Source organism: Macrobrachium nipponense, chromosome 16 (assembly GCF_015104395.2).
Source record: "Macrobrachium nipponense isolate FS-2020 chromosome 16, ASM1510439v2, whole genome shotgun sequence".
NCBI classification, from domain to species: domain Eukaryota; kingdom Metazoa; phylum Arthropoda; class Malacostraca; order Decapoda; family Palaemonidae; genus Macrobrachium; species Macrobrachium nipponense.
Genome location: NC_087209.1, coordinates 56,975,696 through 56,997,016, shown reverse-complemented (window position 1 = coordinate 56,997,016; position 21,321 = coordinate 56,975,696). Strand labels below are relative to the sequence as shown.

General features: G+C 35.9%; 1 protein-coding gene and 1 long non-coding RNA gene across 7 annotated transcripts; one reads left to right on the top strand and one right to left on the bottom strand.

Moving 5' to 3' along the window:
• Positions 1-401: 401 nt before the first annotated feature.
• On the bottom strand, positions 402-5,797 carry LOC135195722 (uncharacterized). Its single transcript, XM_064222142.1, has 3 exons — positions 5,530-5,797; positions 1,943-2,068; positions 402-1,142 (listed from the first exon to the last, which is right to left on the bottom strand). The coding sequence occupies exons 1-3, from the start codon at positions 5,715-5,717 to the stop codon at positions 962-964; spliced, it is 495 nt and encodes a 164-aa protein (XP_064078212.1). The 5' UTR covers positions 5,718-5,797; the 3' UTR covers positions 402-961.
• Positions 5,798-7,082: 1,285 nt separating this feature from the next.
• LOC135195720 (uncharacterized) lies at positions 7,083-17,396 on the top strand. Of its 6 annotated transcripts, none has more exons than XR_010310226.1 (6): positions 7,083-7,121; positions 12,346-12,439; positions 12,830-13,017; positions 14,172-14,278; positions 15,036-15,235; positions 15,718-16,076. It is a non-coding gene; the product is annotated as an uncharacterized LOC135195720 (long non-coding RNA). The 6 variants fall into 6 exon arrangements; XR_010310227.1 differs by having other exon boundaries at positions 12,346-12,485; XR_010310225.1 differs by lacking the exon at positions 7,083-7,121 and adding an exon at positions 10,644-11,425.
• The last annotated feature ends 3,925 nt before the right edge of the window (positions 17,397-21,321 follow it).

Here is a 21,321-nt window from a genome sequence, read left to right as displayed (position 1 = left end):
CCCCCATTGTAAACCAGGGGCAGCCTGTGTTTGACCTTTCATACGTAAAACTGTTACGCATTATTTATTTTCAATAACATCAAAAGCAAGTTATCCTTTAATATCATTACAAGCATAATGATGTGCTCTGCCAACACGTGAAGAAATTTTTTTGACAAACGTACATTATCATAAGCAATAACAAACTGTATGATTCAGATTACAGCATTGTTTCATTCCCCGGGGAGTCAGATCTTACGAACAGGTGTTTGGCTAGCCCTATATATTAGTTTTTAACTTGGATTGTTTATTGACAACAATACATATTAGTAATATATGTTGGATGGGCAGCCAAATCCCAGAAATCTGTTTACAATCATCTTAAACATTACTGTGCACTTAGATTACAATAAATCCATTATCGCTGAACACATGTAAGACCAAGTCATATGGGCTTATCTCTCTGCTTCACAGAAATCTAGTCAAAGTCCAATTACGTATACAAAACATGAGATTTCACATTGTTAAGACCAAGCCATAATCTCTTATCTGTCTGCTTCAAAGAAATCTATTCAAAGTCTACAATTATACAAAACAAGAGATTTCATATTTACACTTCAGCTTCCCTGTTTTATATTAAGTAGCACCTTACAAATCTATCCAAATAGTATTTATATGAGCACAAAGTGCAATTCTAGTTTTCAAGTATAAAATGTGTGCTGTAGACTAGTTGGAAGCACATTACAGGCTATCAATTCATGGAGTAATCCACTTTGAATTTCATTAAGTATGTGACATGCTTTGAAAAAGCTACCTACATCCACTATACGATCTCAAATGCTTATCTAATACAGTGTATTTGATTACAAATCATACTTTTCATTGTGCAATGCTTAGTGAGAGTCCACTAAATCGTTACTAAAATATTAAAAAACATTCGACCATATGTACAAAGATCACTTCAAATTTACAAGGCCATTAATTACTCTTTGATTTTAACTTGAGAGTCTACATGAGCTATGTATCGTTTCCCAACATACAGTATCCCTACTGCTCCCCCAACCCCCATCAGAAAACGGAGGGCTGGAGACCCAGGGGCTACGGTGCTGCCTAAGGCCCAGGCCAACATGGATCCAAGGTTAAAGATGGTACTTCCAAAGGCACTGGAAAATAAAGAAAAAGGTATAATAACATTCAAAACATTACCAAGCTTCCCAAATTAACATTATCACAAACCTTTAGGCTATTAAAAAAATTAAACAAACTAATATTTTACCAATTACTTTTTTCCTGGGAGTCTAATTGAGCTCACAATCCAAACTACATTGTCAATGATGAATGAAACAGCCCCTGATGGGGAAGTTCCTCTACAACTTGTTTATGGTTCCGGGTAGATTCGCTGATGGACCTTTCACCTTTATCAATCTATGATGTTTAAGTTACTTCACACTCAACTTTAAGATCTTTTTACCCATGTATAAAAATATACAAGGTATAAAAAGGAATAAAATGCCAAAAGCTGGTTCAATGAAAATGGCAGAAAACACAAAAATACATCAACACCATATTAAGAAATCTCAAACAAGATTTTTCATGACTATGATGATACTGGATACAGGAAACTTAAATAATGTTGAAAAAACGGATGGAGGATATAGAAAAGGATTTCACAGAAGTCTCAATACAAACATACGCTCAAAATGATTCTAAGTGAAGTAAAAGGAGAGAACTTGATTGAAGAGACTGTGGCAGAACTCTTTCTAGCCGTACAGATCTCGTCTGCTGTCTAAATATCACTTGACTTATTTTATTTTAGCAACTGTTGCATTTGACTTCTAGTCCTAGACATGCAGCTTGGTAAAAGTAAGAGGGTTCATAAATTTCTGCAAACAAAATAATGAAACAGTATTAAAACAGTGTGTACCAATAACTGTAATGAAAATAAATTATTTCCAACACTTACCAGAACAGAATCCTTTCCTTTGGGGCTGCTTTTGCAAGATGAGGACGAGAATACAAGTACAAAGCTGTTCCAGTCAGTGAATTAACCAAGCAGGCATTTGTTAGCGATATGTACTGGGGTATTCCGCTGTAAAATATAAAAATCAATTACTATATAAATACAAAAGAATCAGTAATAAAAAAACATGTGGAAAGCATCCATTGCTTCAAACAGGATGGATGGATGTATGGAACTTCGAGACACTGCCCAAGCACTGAGACTATAATTAGGACATTAGGTGACAGGTGGGCTATGCAAGCATGAAAATATTCTACAGGCAGTCCCCGGGTTACGATGGTTTCGGCTTACGACGTTCCGAGGTTAAGGCACTTTTCAATTATATTCATCAGAAAATTCCTTTCCAGGGTTACGATTGCCTCCAACGCTGATCTTGGCAGATGAAATATGACACCAAAAATGCACAATAATAAATTTTGAAGGTTTTTTGATGAAAAATGCAATAAGAATGCAGTTAACATAGTTTTCAATGCACCCAAAGCATTAAAAGTAAGGTTTTTCTTACGATTCTTCATGATGTTCCAGCTTACACGACATTCAGCTTACGATGCTTCTCAAGAATGGAACCCCCGTTGTAACTCGGGGACTGCCTGTAACTGGTTATCCAGACTATAAATCACTGAGTTTCGGTTAATGGTGGTTTTCGCTTATCAGCACACCCCCGGGAATGGAATCGCCGCCAATAAGCGGGGACTGCCTGTAATGGTCATTTAAAACACAAAATATACTCTTGCTAGAGCCTTATCATTTCAGTGCAAATGTTGGACCTACTAACAACCTACTTTTGATGATCTGGGTGTTAGCATTGCCTTAGTCCATATTGTCTAGTCTGCTTTTACTAATGATCTTGTATTTTTACTTTTCATGTTACTATTAAATAAATTTTTCTGCCTCATTTCACACTAATCTACAGTACATATTATTACAGGATCTTCTCGTGGCAACATCCGGATTCAAACATCTCACATCTTAGTATGTTTACCTTACTGTATTCTTATGAAGTCTTGCCCTCTTTGCTTGAGAATTTGTAGTAAGAACGATCTCTCATGCCACAGGTATTAATTGCCTTGCCCCTGCCTTTTCCTAATTATGTCTAGTTTCTACTCGGTATTAATTTTTGTAAGAATTTCACTTTTGTTATATGACATTCCATTCTAGTATACCTAATCACTTCTGGATGGGCTGAAAAATCCATACATAACATTACTGACTGGCTCAAATTCCCAAGCCTAAGGCAATATTTTGCAATTTATGCATATTTAGACTATAGATTTGCCAAAGATTGGCATTAGCACAGTGGACAAGATAAATGTTAAGTCAGCGTGCTAAGGTAAACATCAAATTAGGTAGGGCTTGTGCAACTAAAGTTTCCTAACTTAAATCTGGGTTTGATCAAGAAGGCTACATTTAATTCAAATATACAATAAGGTAAACAACCGTGGACGATCCATCATCATCGCGCTGGCCAGGCCTTATTCACTCGATATTTATTGAAACAAAAAATACAATTACAACTTTAACCATACCATTCAAAAGACTAAGTTTCGTCAACATAATGTGATGTATGAAAGCCCCATATCAACTAAAATAAGCATGTGAGCTTTTCGTAAAATATGTTTTCAAGGCAGTTTTGAAATCCAATATGGCGGCAATCGTGTGGGTGGCTGGTCTAACCACAGACAATCCATCATCTTTCCCCGCCTTCCCAGCACTCATTTGAACAATGTTAGCGTATATATGTAACTTTTATTGATTTTACTCAAGATTGCAGTTGTAATCAGCACAATAAAACAACGTTTTGTTGCCTATATTAGTGAGTATGAAAGTTTTTATTCCTGACGTCATGGTTTGAACTGAATTCATTTTTACCTTATAATCAGTGGTTTTATCCTTACTGCCATCACAACTGAAACTCCACATTGCTTATTTGATTGTAATTATACATATTTTGGTCTTAATTCACTCCAAATTGCACTTGAACGACGTTGCTGTTCCTGGTTCCTAAGCGCTCACTCCACAAACAGTCACGAGCAGCAGACGACGACACTGTTTATGAGGTGCAAAGCTTTATTCCCTTAATTGTTTACTTTACTCACTATTTAGTTTAACTTTACTTCAAAATTATTATTTAATTCATGTCTATTATCCCTTTTTAGCAACCAAATTAACCCCGAAAAATTACAGATATTTCTGAAGTATGAGCAGACAACGGCAAAAAGACTCATCGTTGCCAATCTAGTGGAGCTTCACACATACGCTGATGCATTTACAAATTGTTTCCATTGAATTCTAGTTGTCATAGTAATGCAGTAATGATAAAATTGCTGTAATATGTATATATACTACAAATAGATACGCTAATTTCACTTATTTCCCCGGTTTAGTGTAACTTATACCCAGTTTGGAGGGTAAACACATACCAATTGACAACACTGATAAACAATTGAAGAGTGCAAAACGCCGCAAAGAATGCTGTAGTCCCCTTGAATAAGTACGAATACTAAGTACTGGTTAGAGGTCGGGGTTACGATTGTTGTGATGAAAGTGCCCCAGCGTCTATGGGTACAAGTGGTGTGGGGATTTAGCACAGGAAATGGGAAGTTTGTTGACACAAGTGACTCCGCAAACATCGAGATGGTGTCCATCTATGAAATATTTGGAGTTGTAAGTAAAAACTTCGAAAGCATTTTGGGGTAGTGTGCACTGTGTTGGCCACAATTTTCATTATCCTCTGTTTAAATCTTAAAATATGGCCTTCATTTCTAACTTTGAAGAAAATACTTCGAAAGGAGAGTAGAGGTCTTGAGCTCCTGTTATCACCACCAACTCCTCACGACTGATGACCATCTCCGGTGTCAGGACATGTTTAAGTACTTTTTCGGAGGGTGGCCAAAACTGCGGTAATCGGTGAGTTGGCCAGTCCACTCGGTTGTTTACCATAATGTATGATCTTGACTTTGGTAAAAACAATCCAACTTGTTAAAAGTATTGTTCAGCTTTAATTGAATTCTAGTATGGGCTTATTAGTACTGCTATTGGTACACAACAGGCAGTCCTACCAAGCGTAACCTATCGTAAATGTAAGCTGGTAGGCTATCTATGACCTTGGCTAGGGCCTAACATGTGCAATGTAAGGCAGGGGGGCGAGCATGGAATGACGGAAACAGGTTCTGCAGACGAAAAGAAACCCAACCTTTCCTAGTAGCCTATGCCATGTCCAAACTTAACCAGAGCTCACCTTCCTAACCTCACTTAGGGTGTCGTGGTTCTACAAACCATCCCTAGGGCCTACTGTTATACCTACTAGCTATAGGTAGGTAGGTAGTAAAGTATCCCCAAAATAGGTAGTACGAGCGTTCTCCTGAATTTTTCTGTATCCGTTGAGGCTTCGTCCAGGCTAGTCAGAATATAGCTAGTATGTCTCGCCTAATTACCTATCAGCTAAGTAAATAATCTACCCATCTACCAATAATGACAGTACACCAGGGCAAAGTCTCACACTCTTTAAAGTAACGTGCCCCTAAACTTACAAAAATCTAAAAATGGTGACGTCTTGATACAACTCCGGGGTGAGCATCTGACTGGCCAGCATTGTGTACGAAATCACTCCCTTCATGGGCATATAGTAGAACAACAGGCTGCTTTTTGATACTGGCTGAAGTCCTGCCTTGACTAGCAGGTCATTGGCCTTCTCCATATTTCCAAAATTAATGCCCATTGCTTCCTGTACTTCCCCTTCGACCTCAACAACAATGACAACAAGAATACGTCTTTCAGCCGACGACAAACCTCTTCTTCTTCTTCTCCGGAGACATATATAATGCAGGGTTATCCAATCGTATTTATTCGTCAGTTACAGTTTGTAATGTTCTTAAACGTTTTGTTCGCCCGTTTGCTATCTCTCTTCGAACAGATATATCCATAACATTCTTAAATATAACCTTTTTAGTCACTGGGTCGCATCATTAAATGCTGTGGCGGCCGTGAGTTTAGCTTTCCATTTCCCAACGTCTTTGCTTCTTCTTAGCCTCATATTTCATGTCTGTCGTTTTTGTGTATATCGTATATTTTTTATTCCGTTCTTACTTTAATAGGGAGCAGTCAAAGCCCAATAAGTATGGGCGTGACACGTAGCGATTTAGTCAATAACAATATCTAAGGCAGCAATTCTAGCCACAGAAAATGCAGTGATATTTAACACACTCATTCCATATATAAATGTATTTTTTGTATTTATGAGAAGCTAGTACGGTTTATTTTAGTAATTTTTTTGCTGTAATCTGTTGTTAATGTTTCTTCAGTTTCATGTGATGTGTTTTCAACAAGCAAAGCATTTTCTAGCTCATTTCCATCACCTATGAATCATAATGCCTGTGAGGTGATGTTAATCTTCAGTTGGATCTGCTACTGAAGTATCTTTTGAAAGATAAATTGCTACCATTTGGTTATTACAAAATATATCTCAGGAATATTACTTTTCTAACTTATAATAACTGCTTATTTATGCTTTATCCCCAGACTAAATAAATATAAACATACACACACACACACACGCACACAAACAAAATAATCTCTTCTTGCTATATGGTAGAATACTCTCCCTAAATGTCAACAGTACAATGTCCAAATTCAAATTTTTCAAAAATGGAGATATGCTTAAAGTATACAAAGGTAATGGAAAAAAAAACAAAAATTACTTTTAAATACCTAATTTCTATATGGTATATCGATACATGCCACAATGTATTTTTTATAATAATAAAATAACGCCATGATAATTCCTTTAAACTCCGTAACTTCTCGACCACTGATTGGTCCATCTCCTGTGTTTACATTTTCCTGCAATGTGATTGGTCAATAGGTTGATGCCAAACACTTGCCACCCCGCAGAATGCAATCATTCATCTCGGACTCGGAGTCCGAGAGCGGAAGTACTACGAGTTGAATTGGCTATGCTGTTTCAACTATCCGAATATCTTTTGTTGTTGTGAATTTGTGTGTTGATATCCATTTATAAGCCCAATTTAACTGTTCCTCGTTTGATTTAAGTTTTTTTCGTATGGTTGTGTCATGAGCCCCAGTGGGTTCCTTTTGTTGGAGACGAGAGGATTCTAATTACTAGGTAGGTACTACTATAGGCTACCTAGGTACTAGCCTAGGTACCTACTGTACTAGGTAGGTAGTAGCTACCTACCTAAATACCCTTAAGCCCCTATTACACGTATCCGGTTTCCTACGGCCAACCTGGCCTACGGCAACGTAGGAAAATTCTAGCTTACGGCTAGAGTTACCTATTACACGTATTTGAACGGCCGGTGGCAAGTGGGTGAGTGTGGCACTGTTTGTGGTGGAGGAGTTAGGCTACTACATGTCTTCTCTCGACGACAATCTCGTTGCTATTGCTCTAGCGTGCTGTTTGAAGGTGAAAACAAGAAAAAAGGAAGATTTGGTCGCCAAACATTGGCTGCGTAAACGACAAAAATACTCTCATGTTAAACTTTATGAAGGAACTAGCCACTAAGAAAAAAGATGACTGGGGTTTAACTATAAGTCGATTCATTTAGGTAGATTCTTGCGCCTTACGAGACGTTTGTTTGGCGGGCCTCTGATTGGCTGGTACTGGGAGGTAGGCCGCTCGCTCAGTGTCATATTTTTCGTCTGTGACTTAGAAAACATGCAGTATGTTATATTTCTTCATTTATCTCACGTTTTCCAAAAGATAATAAAGTTTTGGTCATACCATAGGATTCGGTATTAATTGTACAACTAAATAACCTTTTCCTGAAACCAATTAGATAAAACACAAAGGAATTACAACGAGTAAAAGTGAAGAGAAAAAATTTCAATCTTTACACCTGTTTTTATTTATCATCGGATTTTTAATAAGTCATACGATCAAGATGAATTAAAACTTGTATTTTCATACAATAAAATCACCCTAGATACGCTGGTGCTTTCAGATTTTGAATGCGTGTAATATGTGAAGAGAAAATGAAGAATATGTCTTATTATTTTGCAGCCGTACTTGACTCAGCCTGATAGAAAGTCAATCTTTTCTTAATTATTTGTTGGTTTATTAATTCACTGAGATTATTATTTCATATTACTCAATTAAGTCTCTGATGTCTCTTCATTTGAAAATATAGGTATTCATAAAATAAAATTAGAAACAATGTCTTGAAACAACCTGATTAAAGTTTAGACTGAGTTGAAGAGTGTGAAGTCGTCTTTCCACAGAGTTCAACTTCTTTGCTGGATTGAATTCCCCGCGGCACGCATGGGTCTGAGCTAACGATACCAGATGCATCCATCTGATTATTATTATTTTTTTCCTTATCAGATATGCCCAGACATACTATATGATATTGGATTTAAAATGTTCGACAGTTTATAATGTAAATTGGGTGTATTTATTTTCAGAAAATGTAATAATATAACATGGTAAATATTGTCGAAACTCTAACTTTTTATATCGCTAATTGGCGAACTCAAATCTCTCGCTGAGGAGACAAACGCAACGACGACGCCTTGCAGATCTCATTCTCTCAGCAAAAATACCGTCAAACTTGAATCATTTACTGATGCAACATAATAAGACATATTCTTCATTTTTCTCCTCACATTTTACATACATCCAAAATCTGAAAGCACCAGCGTAATAAGGGGGAATTTGTTGTATGAAAACACAAGTTTTATTTTATCTTAATCGCGTTAATGATGCAAAATCCGATGATAAATAAAAACAGTATAAAGAATTAAATGCTTCTCTTTTAACTTTTACTCGTTGTAATTCCTTTGTGTTTTATCTTATTGATTTCAGGAAAAGATGGCTTAGTTGTACAATTAATACCGAATCCTATGGTATGACCGAAATTTTTCCTATCTTGAGCAAAGCGTGAGTTGATTGAAGAAATATAAACATAATAATGCTAGTTTTCTAAGCCACAGTAGAAAATAATGAGACTGAGCGAGCGGCCTACCTCCCGGTACCAGCCAATCAGGCGGCCTCCAAACAAACGTTCTCGTAGGCGCAAGAATCTACCTTAAATGAATCGACTATACATGCGAATGGATCATGACACATATTTGGAACTCTTAAGTCAGGTATCACCTTTAATAGAAAAAAAGGACACTTGCATGAGAGAAGCAATTAGTCCACATGAGCGTCTTTCAGCCACTTTGAGATTTCTTGCTACAGGAAGAACATAGGATAGCTAGCGATCTAAAGTTTACAACAATTAGCTACTATATCGCAGCTTCTCTCAGTGCAATAATCCCAGAAACATGTAGCTATAGCAATCTACAAATGTTTAGGCCCAAAATATCTGAAGGTAAGTTATTTTGCACAAATAGCCTAACTATAATTTCTCGTTTTAGTATGAAACATTCATACCAGGTTAATTTAAAAAAATAAAGAAGTTTCAAACTTTATTCCAGAGTATCCAAGGTTTCATAAATGTGGCATGTGTACCTACATTACATTTGGAGAGGTTATCATATGTCTCATAATTGTAATCCGCACTTGGGCTTGGAGTAGGTACAGGAGTGCTAGATAGAGATGGAGCTTGGTTTTGGGCAATTCGTGAATAGGGCGTCATTTATTAGCTTTTTAACAACCGGATACATCCCCGGGTTTTGCTAAATGCAAGCTTTTTGAACGTTTTAGCCACATACATACCAACACATCATATTCCGAATTTGGAGGTGCTTCCATCCTTTTTTGCTACAAGGTCCAAAACGTGATCAGCTTTGCCTTGTACCGATCTGCGCTTTTTTTTTGGTGCGGTGCCGGTAGGACTGATGTAGTATGCCGTGAAGGCAGTAGCAATGAATCATCCATCATGTGGGTTTCCTCTCTTCAGTAGATCGTCTTCTTGAGATTGCTGAAAAAAAAGCAAAATAATTAGTAACATGAACATGGAAATTCTGTTTTGAAAGAAAGAAATAGTAGTTCTAAAATTATATAAGTAAAATAGGTATTTGGTATTTAAAAATAACTTCCAGTTCATTCTAGCATAGTCCCCCCCTATACACCTTTATATGTTAAATAATTCTCTATTACTATTTTTTTCAGTTTTTTGTTTTTTCCCATCAACACAGCATGAGTGGGAAGAAATCGCAAAGGAGTTTGAGAGAGTCTGGAATTTTCCACACTGTGTCGGAGCTGTGGATGGCAAACATGTCAAGATTGTGCCACCTCCAGAATCAGGATCATTCTACTACAATTACAAGGGTTTCCATAGTATGGTACTAATGGGCATTGCCAATGCAAAGTATGAATTTATTCTTTGTGATTTTGGCATCAATGGACGAATTTCAGACGGAGGGGTAATAAACAGGACCACTTTTTATGACAAATTGTGCAAAGGACATTTAAATCTTCCACAAGAAAAAGTATTACCTTATGTGTTTATAGGCGATGAAGCTTTTGCTATGAGAACTGACTTTTTAAGACCCTTTAGTCAAAAGGACTTATCATATGAGAGAAGGATCTTTAATTATCGCCTGAGCAGGACTCGCAGAATTATCGAAAACGTTTTTGGAATTTTGGTTTCGCGCTTTCGTATCTTTCAAACTGCTATAAATTTATTGCCAAGAAATACTAAAAATGTAGTATTGGCTTGTTGCACTGCAACTTTTCATAATTTTTTACGTGCAAAATGTATCAGGTATTCTATCCCAGATGAGTCTGATGAACAAGCTGAAGATAATATGAGTCAAGTCGAACAATCACTAGCAGGCTTGCATAGAGGGACTATGAGAAATACCCCCAGTACTGCTAAGAAAGTACGAGATACATTCATGAATTACTTTAATAACGAAGGAAAAGTTGCATGGCAGGACAATGTATAATATTCTTAGTTTGCTTTTCTACTGAATGGTAATGAGTTATCCAAATATTTAAATAAAGAAATAGTGTGAATTATTCAACTGAATATTTGTAAGCTTTCTTTTGTTTGTAAATAAAATATGACATGATTATATATACATACCTCTTCATTGATTTCCTGTGTATTAAGGCTCATGTTTGAAACAGATGGTTCACATTCCACATTTTGATGAAATGCATCAGATGAAAATATGAGAGTTTTGGCGTATAAATGGAGTCTGAACCGCTCCCCGAACTTTTAGACGCTTGCACTTTTTTAAGCTCTTTATTGTATGAGCTCCTCAAGTTGTTTATTTTCTTAACAACAGTATCTTTATTAGCACTAAGATCAATTTCTTGAAGTTTATTTACTAATTTACCATATGCTGCATTTCTCACTTCTCTGTTTGAATAATCCTTAGATTTAATGAACCACAAACATGGCTCATTTTGATAAATTTCTACGAAGTCACTCAAGAAATCACTGGCGCAAGAGCTTGCCATGGTGGCGACCTTCCACTGTCAGGTGCAGCCTCAGACTGATGTCACACCATACGGTGAGCAATTACACGCTACGTCCTCAGTCATGACGTACGACGGCCGTACGGCCAACTTTAATACTGGCGAAAGTTCATCCGGCCGGCTGTGGGTGAGCGTTCATACGGCCGATTTGCTATCACACGCTCCGGTTTGAACATATGCTAGTGTCGCGACCGACAGCGCCGTAGGAAACCGGATACGTGTAATAGGGGCTTTAGAGCAACAAAACCACCTACCTAGGTAGATGACCATTGTATACATAGTAATTTGTTTGCCTGTTAGCCTACTGTTACTATTGATTGAATTGAATTGGCCTTATGCTAAGCACTGGCCACATTGCCCCAGAGGTTTTTTTTGTAGCCTAGCTACTAGATGTAATACCTTCTAGGACATGGCATTCTAGGAAAGACTGGGTTTGGCCTGTTTTCAGAGGCAGACTTCTCGTGTTTACCCCTGTCTTCCTACTCTGCATCTGGTCTGTCTTGTGCATAATTTTGGCAAGGGGACAGTTTGGTGATGGTACCCAGCATACGTTTATAGCCTATAGCATCTAGCTAACCTAGAGCAGCAGGGTTACATAGACTAAATTTTCATAGAATTGTGTAGCATGTTTGGATTATTGGCACATCATTTCATGGCATTTTTTAGGCTACTTCAGGAAATGTATTTTATTGAATTTTCAGTAGCAGATATCAGGCTTAGAAGGTTAAGGGAATTTCATCACAGAAACTGTTTGTGCAAAATTTTGAATGATTGCATTTATTGTACTACTATATCTGTTTTTATAAATATAAGTGCAGTAATATGCATTTTCTGTTTTAAAAGAGTATTTTTTTATGAAAATGTTTTGTACATGTTGAAAAGTACTAGTACCTTGCATAGATTTGGTAATGGAAATGTCATTGAATTTAAAGCCTACAATTGTTTCTCTTTCCAGAATTAACGATTATATCTGCACGATGTTGCGAGCAAAGGACCTAAGCGATCATGAATTGTTTTGTGTAAAAGACATTAATGAGAGGCAACAGTTGGTAAGCCCTGTACATTGTACTAGGTATACTGTACAGGCAGTCCAAGGTGAATGGCAATCCAGTTTTAAAGTGTTTGTCTAGTGATGCCGTTACCTGGATTTGCCTCTTCAATCTCTGGTTAACGGCGCCATTAAGTGGGTTATTAATGTTATTATCCTGAGTTAAAGTTAGCAGTGCTTAGCTGGGAAGGGAACCCCACTGTTAACCGGGGACTGTCTTAATCAGTTTTCTTGTTTGTTTTCATTAGGGGTGACAGTAAAGTAACAGAATTACATGTTACATCATGTTGTTCTGTGACAGTTCTTTCTCTTTCTCTCTTGAGATTGCCGAGTATCAATATTAGTACTAGGCTATTTTGAATATTTTATTTCCATTTTTTTAAAATTTCAGATTGATGTCCTCATGAAAGACTTCGGTGATTTCGAGTCATCTGTTTCAACCCTGAAACCTGCACCAAGTGCATTAAAACCAAAGAGAATGTCAGAACCCACTAAGTGTCCTGCTAGAAGTGAGAGAAGAACTCGTTGTTTTCAGCAATACCACTCTCCACCTTGAACAAGGTGTTGTTATTCTTAAAAGTAAGAAACTGAAGTCTTTTAATGTATTAAGGGTAAAATCTTTTCAGATGCAGTACAAGACCAACTTAATAATGAAGAGTGTATCAATAACTTCTGATAAGTATGATGAGATTTTTGTATCTGAAACTATATGAAGCACCTATATAAAGATGAATTTCTTTTGGACAAGTGAAAATTATAGTCAATAGGTAATTGCAGAATCTACTTTTGTGGCTGCTTAACTGGTGTGTCCTCTACTTCAGGAACAAAGATGCTCTTTGTACCTGTATGCCAGTAAACTTGTCACATTTGGCCTCATAGTTATTCATATTCAGATCCACTTTCAGTATTATCATGGGTTGCCTTTCTTTGTAGTAAAAGAAAGTTGATAAGGCAATCACAGATTGTCATTGTGATTGTAGCAAACATTTTTTGATGCTGGAATCTCCTCATTTTATAGAAGATTAAGATAAGTTCTGCCGTGATGTCTGATTGCACCAATTTCCCAACTTCCAGGTGTTTCTGGTGTTCATAACCATAAGTGGCATGTTAAAGTTCATAGCAATGGTTTATTTTTACTACATAATGTGTAGTCCAGTTTTGAACTTATGATAATCACTATTGAGTTGAAAAAGTAGTGATACTTTAATGAAGCTTATGTAGAAGTGAGTTGAAGAAGTGGTGATACTTTAATGAAGCGTATGCAAAAGTGTGTTAAGTTGTGTAGATTTTTGGTCTTCACAATGCATGTTCATTTAGGATGCTTAGAATTTGTTATAGGCTAGACTTCAAACAGGGTAAAATGCAGGATTATAATGATTCCATTATACAGATACATGTAGTCAACAATGAATTAATTTTTAGATTTTTATTTTAAGTCATTTTTTCATTTCTGCATTTATTATTTTCAACATACTAGGATTCCTTTTGTAACTGTGAGTGTGTGTTTGTGCATTTTTATTGAGAATATGTGACTTGATTTCTGTGAGTGTTTTGGTCATTTATGTAAACTACATTAACTTGTAGAGTATGATTATTTTACTGTGTATTTTTGTGATGGATCATTTTTATCTGGTTTTATTGTCATTTAATGAACAGAAACACTTAAAAATCCTTTTGTGTATTTTGCACAGTTGCTGTTAAAACTAATTTAGTGATTTTATTTTCTCTTTCAGGTCACGAAGAGGTAGTGTAAGTTCGTCAGTTGCCGGTCCACCTTCTGATTGGCAGCAGTTAGGTGACGAAGAGGAGGAGGCTCGACTAATTTTCCTCAAAGACCAGAGTAAGGGGGAAGTTGTTCCTACACAAATACAAACCTTAGGAGGACTTTATGATGAGTACCCATATGATTTATGTAATCTTAAACTTATCAATATTTCGTATATTTTTTCAATATATACAGTATTTAGATATTAAGGTACAGTACTTAACTGTTCCTTGTACTTGAGAATGTACTAATGTCACCCCTATCTACTTTAAAAGAAAACAATAAGACTTGAATACTATTGTATGAAAGAAAATTTACGTACCTGAATACAGGGATAACTTGTTTAGTTTTTGCCTTAATAAGAGTGCAGTAACAGTTGTAGGAGTGTTTATGTGTAGCTGTAAGCCATATATTTTTAAGGGTACAGTAATTTAAGTTGGCTTTGAAATAATATTAAAGTGTTTTAGGGTGATAGTTTAAGTTATATTTGGTGTTTTAACTGTTAAAATAGGCAGTTATAAGCATTTTAAGAGGGGGTGTCTCAAGTATTCGTGAATTTTAGCAATTCATGGGTGGTTGTGGTCCCTAATCCCCACAAATATGGGGGGTCTACTTTCTATCTTATTGTCGTACTTATCTGCAACCAGACTTATTTAAGTCCAACTTAGCTTATTTACTGTAGTTGTTTACCATGAAATTTTAGTATGCCCAAAACTTTGAAACAATAAAAATAAAATATAACATAGTTGTTTGGATTTGTGTAACTGAAGATTAGCCAGAACATAATGAGACCCTTGAAATAAAAAATTTCCTTACTAAAATTATTTTTCAGGATACGACTGTTCAGTCTTGAGGGCGCAGGAAATTATGGCCTGAAGAGGAGAAAAGGCCAGTTTGATCTAAATGTTAGCAGTACAATTATAGCAATGCCAGAAGACATCACTGAGAGAGATCTCAAAAATATTTCCAAGGGAAGTGGAACGAAAGTATACGACCAGAGCGTTGGTACTACTGTACTTGTCATCAGTGCAGGTAAGAGGGTAAGATTCTCTCTCTCTCTCTCTCTCTCTCTCTCTCTCTCTCTCTCTCTCTCTCTCTCTCTCTCTCTCTACACACACACACACACACACAAAATATATAAAATGCTTTTATGTTACCGAAAGTTTTGAATTTTTATTTGCAGCACCCCTACCTTCAATTTCATTACTTGAGTATGTGTAGTTGAATTTCATTTTTTTTTTTTTTTTTTTTTTTTTTTGTTTTTTTTTTTTTTATTGGTGATAGTCAAGGTGATCTGTTTATGGAGACTATTTTTGTCAACTGTATTTGATAAATGTTGGAATACCCTAGGTCTTTGTAGAATTTTAATTTACCTACATCATAAACTTTTAAGAATCTGTGTTTTGTCAAATGAGATATAATTATTTTCTTAATATCTACTGATATTGAAAGTTTTGAAATGTATGAGTTGACTACAAGTTTAATATATTTACTTTATATTTCTCTTGTAACAGAAATGGATGTGTCCTCCTTGCCTAGATTGTGCAATTGCTCAATATGCAGAAACAGAAATGGTAAAAGTGCTACTGGAATTCTCATCAATATTGCAAGGACTACTTAGAGACTGCTGAAATGAAATACTGTGATGGAATTCAGAATATTGTGATATATACTATATGTTGAAGTAGGTTACCTGGGTGTGTAGGATAATAATAGTATCATTATGTAGTGTGGAGTTTTGTGTTGTCTGATGAATCGTGTAGAGAAGCAAAAGGTCTTGCCAATCATTGTTATTATTTTAGTTATTTTGTGGTGTTAAAAAATCTCCCTTTTGCTGATAAGCATTCTTATAATTTTCAATTTCCAGCGTTCCCCCCGGTGCACTTTTCGATTCACAATGACACCTTTTCTTGCAGGGATATTTCATAATATTTTATGGGACATACTGATATACATAGCATAAAGTTTCAAAGTTAAAAGCACATTACTTTGTAACTATTTCTGCATGACCTAACGCTTTTATCAAAACAGTATCTTCCATATTTTCAAAGACAGTTTTGGACAAAAATGTCTACAGTGGCTGGTTTGTGTTGTATTTACCAACTGACATTGAACAGAACTTTAATGTATTTACTTAGTTATTGTGACTTGAGTAATTAGCTGGTTAGTTTTGAGCGAGCCCTTAAATGAGGTGAAGGTTACTGGGGGAGGATGTTTCTTAATTCCAAGTAGGGGGGTAGTGCCATCAGTGCACCTCACTTGGTTCCCTGTAGACATTGCTTAGAATTCTCTGCAGTGTCTCTTCTGCCACTAGCTGTAACTCCTTTCATTCCTTTTACTGTACCTCCAATCATAAATGTATCTTCCATACTTTCCACTCCTTCCTAACAATTGTTTCATAGTGCATCTGCAAAGTTTTCCTCCTGTTGCACCTTTAGATCCTTTTACTCTCAATATCCCTTTCAGCACTGAATGACTTCATAGGTCCCAGTGCTTGGCCTTTGTCCTAAATTTTATATGCCATTCCATACCATGTGCCTTTATTTTTGTTATACTGTACATAATATGATAAACATTTTGCAATTGTTGCATATCATATAATCATTGCATTGGATAACAGACATAAGACTTGAGCATTAGTATTTGCAACATCATTACATATCGTCATCATCAACATTCTGACATCATCTTTCTATTCCTCTGTGTTCTGTTACCCATATCTAAACTAACATCATTTCCAGGTCTTTGCCTGTCCCCCCTCTCTGTTTTTTATTTTTTTTTTTTTTTTTTTTCCCCACAGGTCTTCATCCTGCTACGCACATACATATCCAGCATTTTTTTATCTGAACTAAGAAATTATTGGAAAAGTTCATTTTGCCTTGAGCTAGGTTTGTCGAGCACCATATGAATTAACTTTAAGTCAGAATGAATAAAGTAAGTAATGAGAGAATTCTATGAAATGGTCAATAAACCTCTGAACACTACTACAATATTTCCCTAAAGAATCTGGGCCATAGAAACAATTTTGGTGTATTTTCCAACTAACATGCATGACTAATGTAATCACCGGAGTGTGTTCATGTAGTGACCATTTTTCTTAATTGCTTTAAATATTTTGAGATGAAGAATCTTTTTAAGAAGATGGTATGTTAGTTATATAACATAAGTAATTTTGCTTTGATCAGGTTGCTTTACTGTTTACTGTTGTGTTGTATGCGTGTGTAAATTATTTGTAATGAATTACAATTTACAACTTTTCTTTGTGTTGTGATTACAATTTTTTTTATTCTGTTAATTTCCACATTAATATTAGAATAGTTTCTTGTTAGATATAAGATACCAAGGTCAGTAACTAGTGTAAATGTAAGATGGGATGCTTAAGCATTAAGCTGAATGATTGATTTTAAGGTGAATCTATTGCTGTATGCAAATACTGTAAGGCAATAATGTATTGTAATTTTTTTTACTCTGAAGATAAATTTTTTTATACATTACTGTGATTTGGTTTGTGATTTTCCTTTATAATTCATTGATTGAATTATGATTGTGATAAATTTATTTGCTTGTGATCAATTTTATGTAAGCTTTATAGGCATAAGTATGCACTCAAAACAGTAAAGTGTTTGAAATCAGTGTAGTTGGCCTAATGCATTTGGGAGCAGTTAATGAAGCCTATAGTACTAATATGCCAACTCTTTCAGCTTCATGCCTATTACTGAATGAAAATGATGATATACTCAAGAAAGTGAATTTATATGTAAAATGTTACTCTCAAAATAAAGCCATAATAAATTTTTAAAAATTAATAAATAAGACCTCACTTGAACTACCAAAATTGAACCTTTTGAGGGATGCGTTCGAGCCTGCAGAAAAAAAAAAAAAGAAAAATCACAAAAACGCCAACAAAAGATTGAAAATTTTCGTTAGATTGCAATATACAGACTTAATGGAAACGAAACCTTGATATTTTAAAAATACCGGGCAAATTTAAACATAGAAGTGCGCCAAATTTCTTTAGCGCATGCACATTTCATTGTTTACATTTTGCATCCTTGAACCTTCCTTCCCGGTGATTACGATTGTCTGTCAAGTCTCAAGTCCTGATGGCGTCCGTGGTCTGTTATTATGTGCTATTTCACAAAGTGGAGAAGTACTACGTTTCTTGCCGTCGGTAACAAGTTCTTTTCATCGTTCTCGTTACAAGAAATTTCATGACTAAATCATCGGTGCTGTGCGATGGAGTTATTAATTGCCGAGACTGAAAGTTCTGAGGTAAGAGTATTTTTCAGGCTAATTTTTCCCTTTTTACTCGTTTCTTCTCTCATATTTTTCAATGTGATTTTTTCCTGTTTACTCGTTTCTGTTCTCGCAGTGATTAGGTTACAATAAGGTAATATTTATAAACTAACTCAAAACGTTTACACTACATTAGGGAATTTCGTACTTGGGTTATCCTTGGCCGATGACGTAGTATCCATATTGCTTACACTGCGTAGGGGAGTTAGGTAGTGCCGTCTGTGAACCTCACATGGTGCACTGTAGGCATTACTTGAGGTTCTTTGCAGCGTCGTCCCTTCGACCAATAGGTAGCTGCAATCTCATTCATTCGTCACTGCCTACTATAGTACCTCTTCATTTTCGCTTTTTCCATCTGACATTCCACCCTCCCCTAACAATGTTTCATAATCTAACTGTGAGGTTTTACACCTGTTACGCCTTTCAAACCTTTTCACTGCCAGTTTCCCTTTCAATGCAGAGCGACCTTTTAGGTCCCAGCGCATGGCCATTGGCATAAAGTCTATAGGTTATTCGATTTAAAATACTTGCAGCATTTTAGCCAGGCCTACCGACTAGTAAAGTAATTTACGTTTTCACCTGATTTTTCCACCTTTGTGTTAGCTTAATCATGGTGATTGTAGGAACAGGTACTCTTACTAAAAGTTTTTGCACCACCCATCATTAATTACGCAATGTTGGTTTGATCTTAATACTATATTCTAGTCCAGTAAATTGAAAAGAAAGGAATAAAACACGCCAAACTAAATCATCATATAGAAAATGAGAATAAGTAGTTTTCTATGAATATTTTTTTCGGGGTAACTATATTTTATAATACTCTTAATCCCATTTTAGCAAAATAAATATCTTGTAAAGTATATAACACATTCTAATGTAACATAACCTCGCCTGACTGGTGCATTGGTAACTAGCCACCTAATGCTATGTTTATTATTCCTTCCGTAGTGAATATTTATTGTTGTTCTACCACAGTACGGTACAAGAACAGTTGGCGCAAATGTAGTTGTTTCTTGATTAATTATCAGCTGGTCCGTTCCGTTTGATGCTTCTTTGAAATAAAAATTGAGAGGATTTGTACAAGGCTTTAAACCATGAGAAACTTAGCATGTTATCAATTAAAATTCGGCGATTTTATTAATCAAGTTATTTATTGTAATCGCTTGTCACCAGATCAATTATTGCTTGAAACCCTAATAAAATATTGTGGAAATGCTTTGTTGATATTCACACTTTAAGGATTCAATGTTTGAACGACTTCTAAGGATGAACAGCCACTGCAATGCACTTTCAAATGGTGACATTATGATCTGGTTTAATACAACGAAGATAGCAGGACTTACTAATAGTTAAGTTTTATCACTAAGTCAGTCACTGCTTGAGAGTATATACAGGTAGTCTACTGTTTTAATCTTTTGTAAGTTTGCACGTTTCAAGCACTGACGACATGGAAAAATTATAGATGAAATTATTTGAAGTCAGAAAACGAACTTTGCACGAAATCCAGTGCTTGGTATTTTGAACTTTCGAGATCTCAAGAATTAGACTTAGTCATCTGTAGTCTCACCGATGAAGACCGGCTCGATCTGCCGTTTCATTCCGTAAGAAAAATTCTGCTTTTATCTACCTCTCTGCTTTTTATCTTGTTTACTTAAAATAATGTTGATTGTGTGTTAAGAGTAAGTAGTATAATTTGATCCTGTTAGTTATTTCACTTTTTTGGAACTCCAAGCCATTTATGAATAGATGTAACTTGATTTTCATAATGAATACTATACGTCAAGTTCTCTCCTTTTAATATTGGTGTAACGTACTGAAAAGCCTGTTATTAACTTCCCCGTTATTTTAGCTAGTTATTAAACATTTACACCGTTCGTATACTAGGGATAATTCACGATACCCGACACTACTGAAAATTATTCTGTAGGTGCGCTATAGTTCAGCAAACATCCATCAAACCAAAATCGAATTTAGTCCTATACGTCTTAATACTCAGGTGTGTCCAGGCCGCAGGGTTGCCGTTTTGAGGAGTTTTGTCTATTAGTGTGGCTTTCTGGTGACATTGGCAACTCGTCGTGGCTCTTCCGACCACAGGCCACGGCACTGAAGAAATAAATTCTTCACTTTGCCTTTTAATGTTTTATTATGAAAATAAAGATATAAAACATATCCTACCTATTTATACAAATAAATTTTATTGAAATCCTTTAATTTTCTTCGTCAAAAATACTTTTATATTAAGCTAGTGACGTGTAGTTTGCTAACATCACGGAAAATAATTCTACATCGGAAAATAGGCATTCTAAACATTAAATTATAAATAAAGTAAAAAAATCAGATGAACTGCCTATGGTAACATTGCTGAAAGCCAATGTTGCGTAGAAAAAACGGCATCACTGGACTCCAGGGTCATATGCATTTTCATTGCGGAATTAGATAGCTGTGTCATTCCAATTAGTGTCCCTTGTTGTCTTCGACTCCATTACATTATTCGACTTCATTCATTGCTCCGTAGGGATGTTGAATCTCTCTCTCGTATGCCATTATTTTAAAAGACCTCTCAAGGAAGTAGCATTCAGACTTGAAAGCCGAAGGGGGAAGAAAAAGTGCAAGCCAATAAAGTGTTCAAAAATAAAACTTACGTTACCCTAGCACCTTGTCCTATACCTCCCGCCAGTCAGCAGTTATCAAAAACAGCTCCGCGCTGTTGCTTGCATGCTAATCAGCCTAGCTGGAGAAACCTTACCCAGAACTTAAGGATTCTTTCTCTCTCTCTCTCTCTCTCTCTCTCCTCTCTCTCTCTCTCTCTCTCTCTCGCTATT

Excerpts from the sequence above, each read along its gene's own strand:
- LOC135195722 (XM_064222142.1), bottom strand. The coding sequence starts at position 5,717 with ATGGGCATTAATTTTGGAAATATGGAGAAGGCCAATGACCTGCTAGTC. Across the intron at positions 2,069-5,529 it reads GTCACCATTTTTAGATTTTT|CGGAATACCCCAGTACATAT; the intron begins GTAAGTTTAGGG and ends TATATTTTACAG. Across the intron at positions 1,143-1,942 it reads AAGGAAAGGATTCTGTTCTG|TGCCTTTGGAAGTACCATCT; the intron begins GTAAGTGTTGGA and ends TTTATTTTCCAG.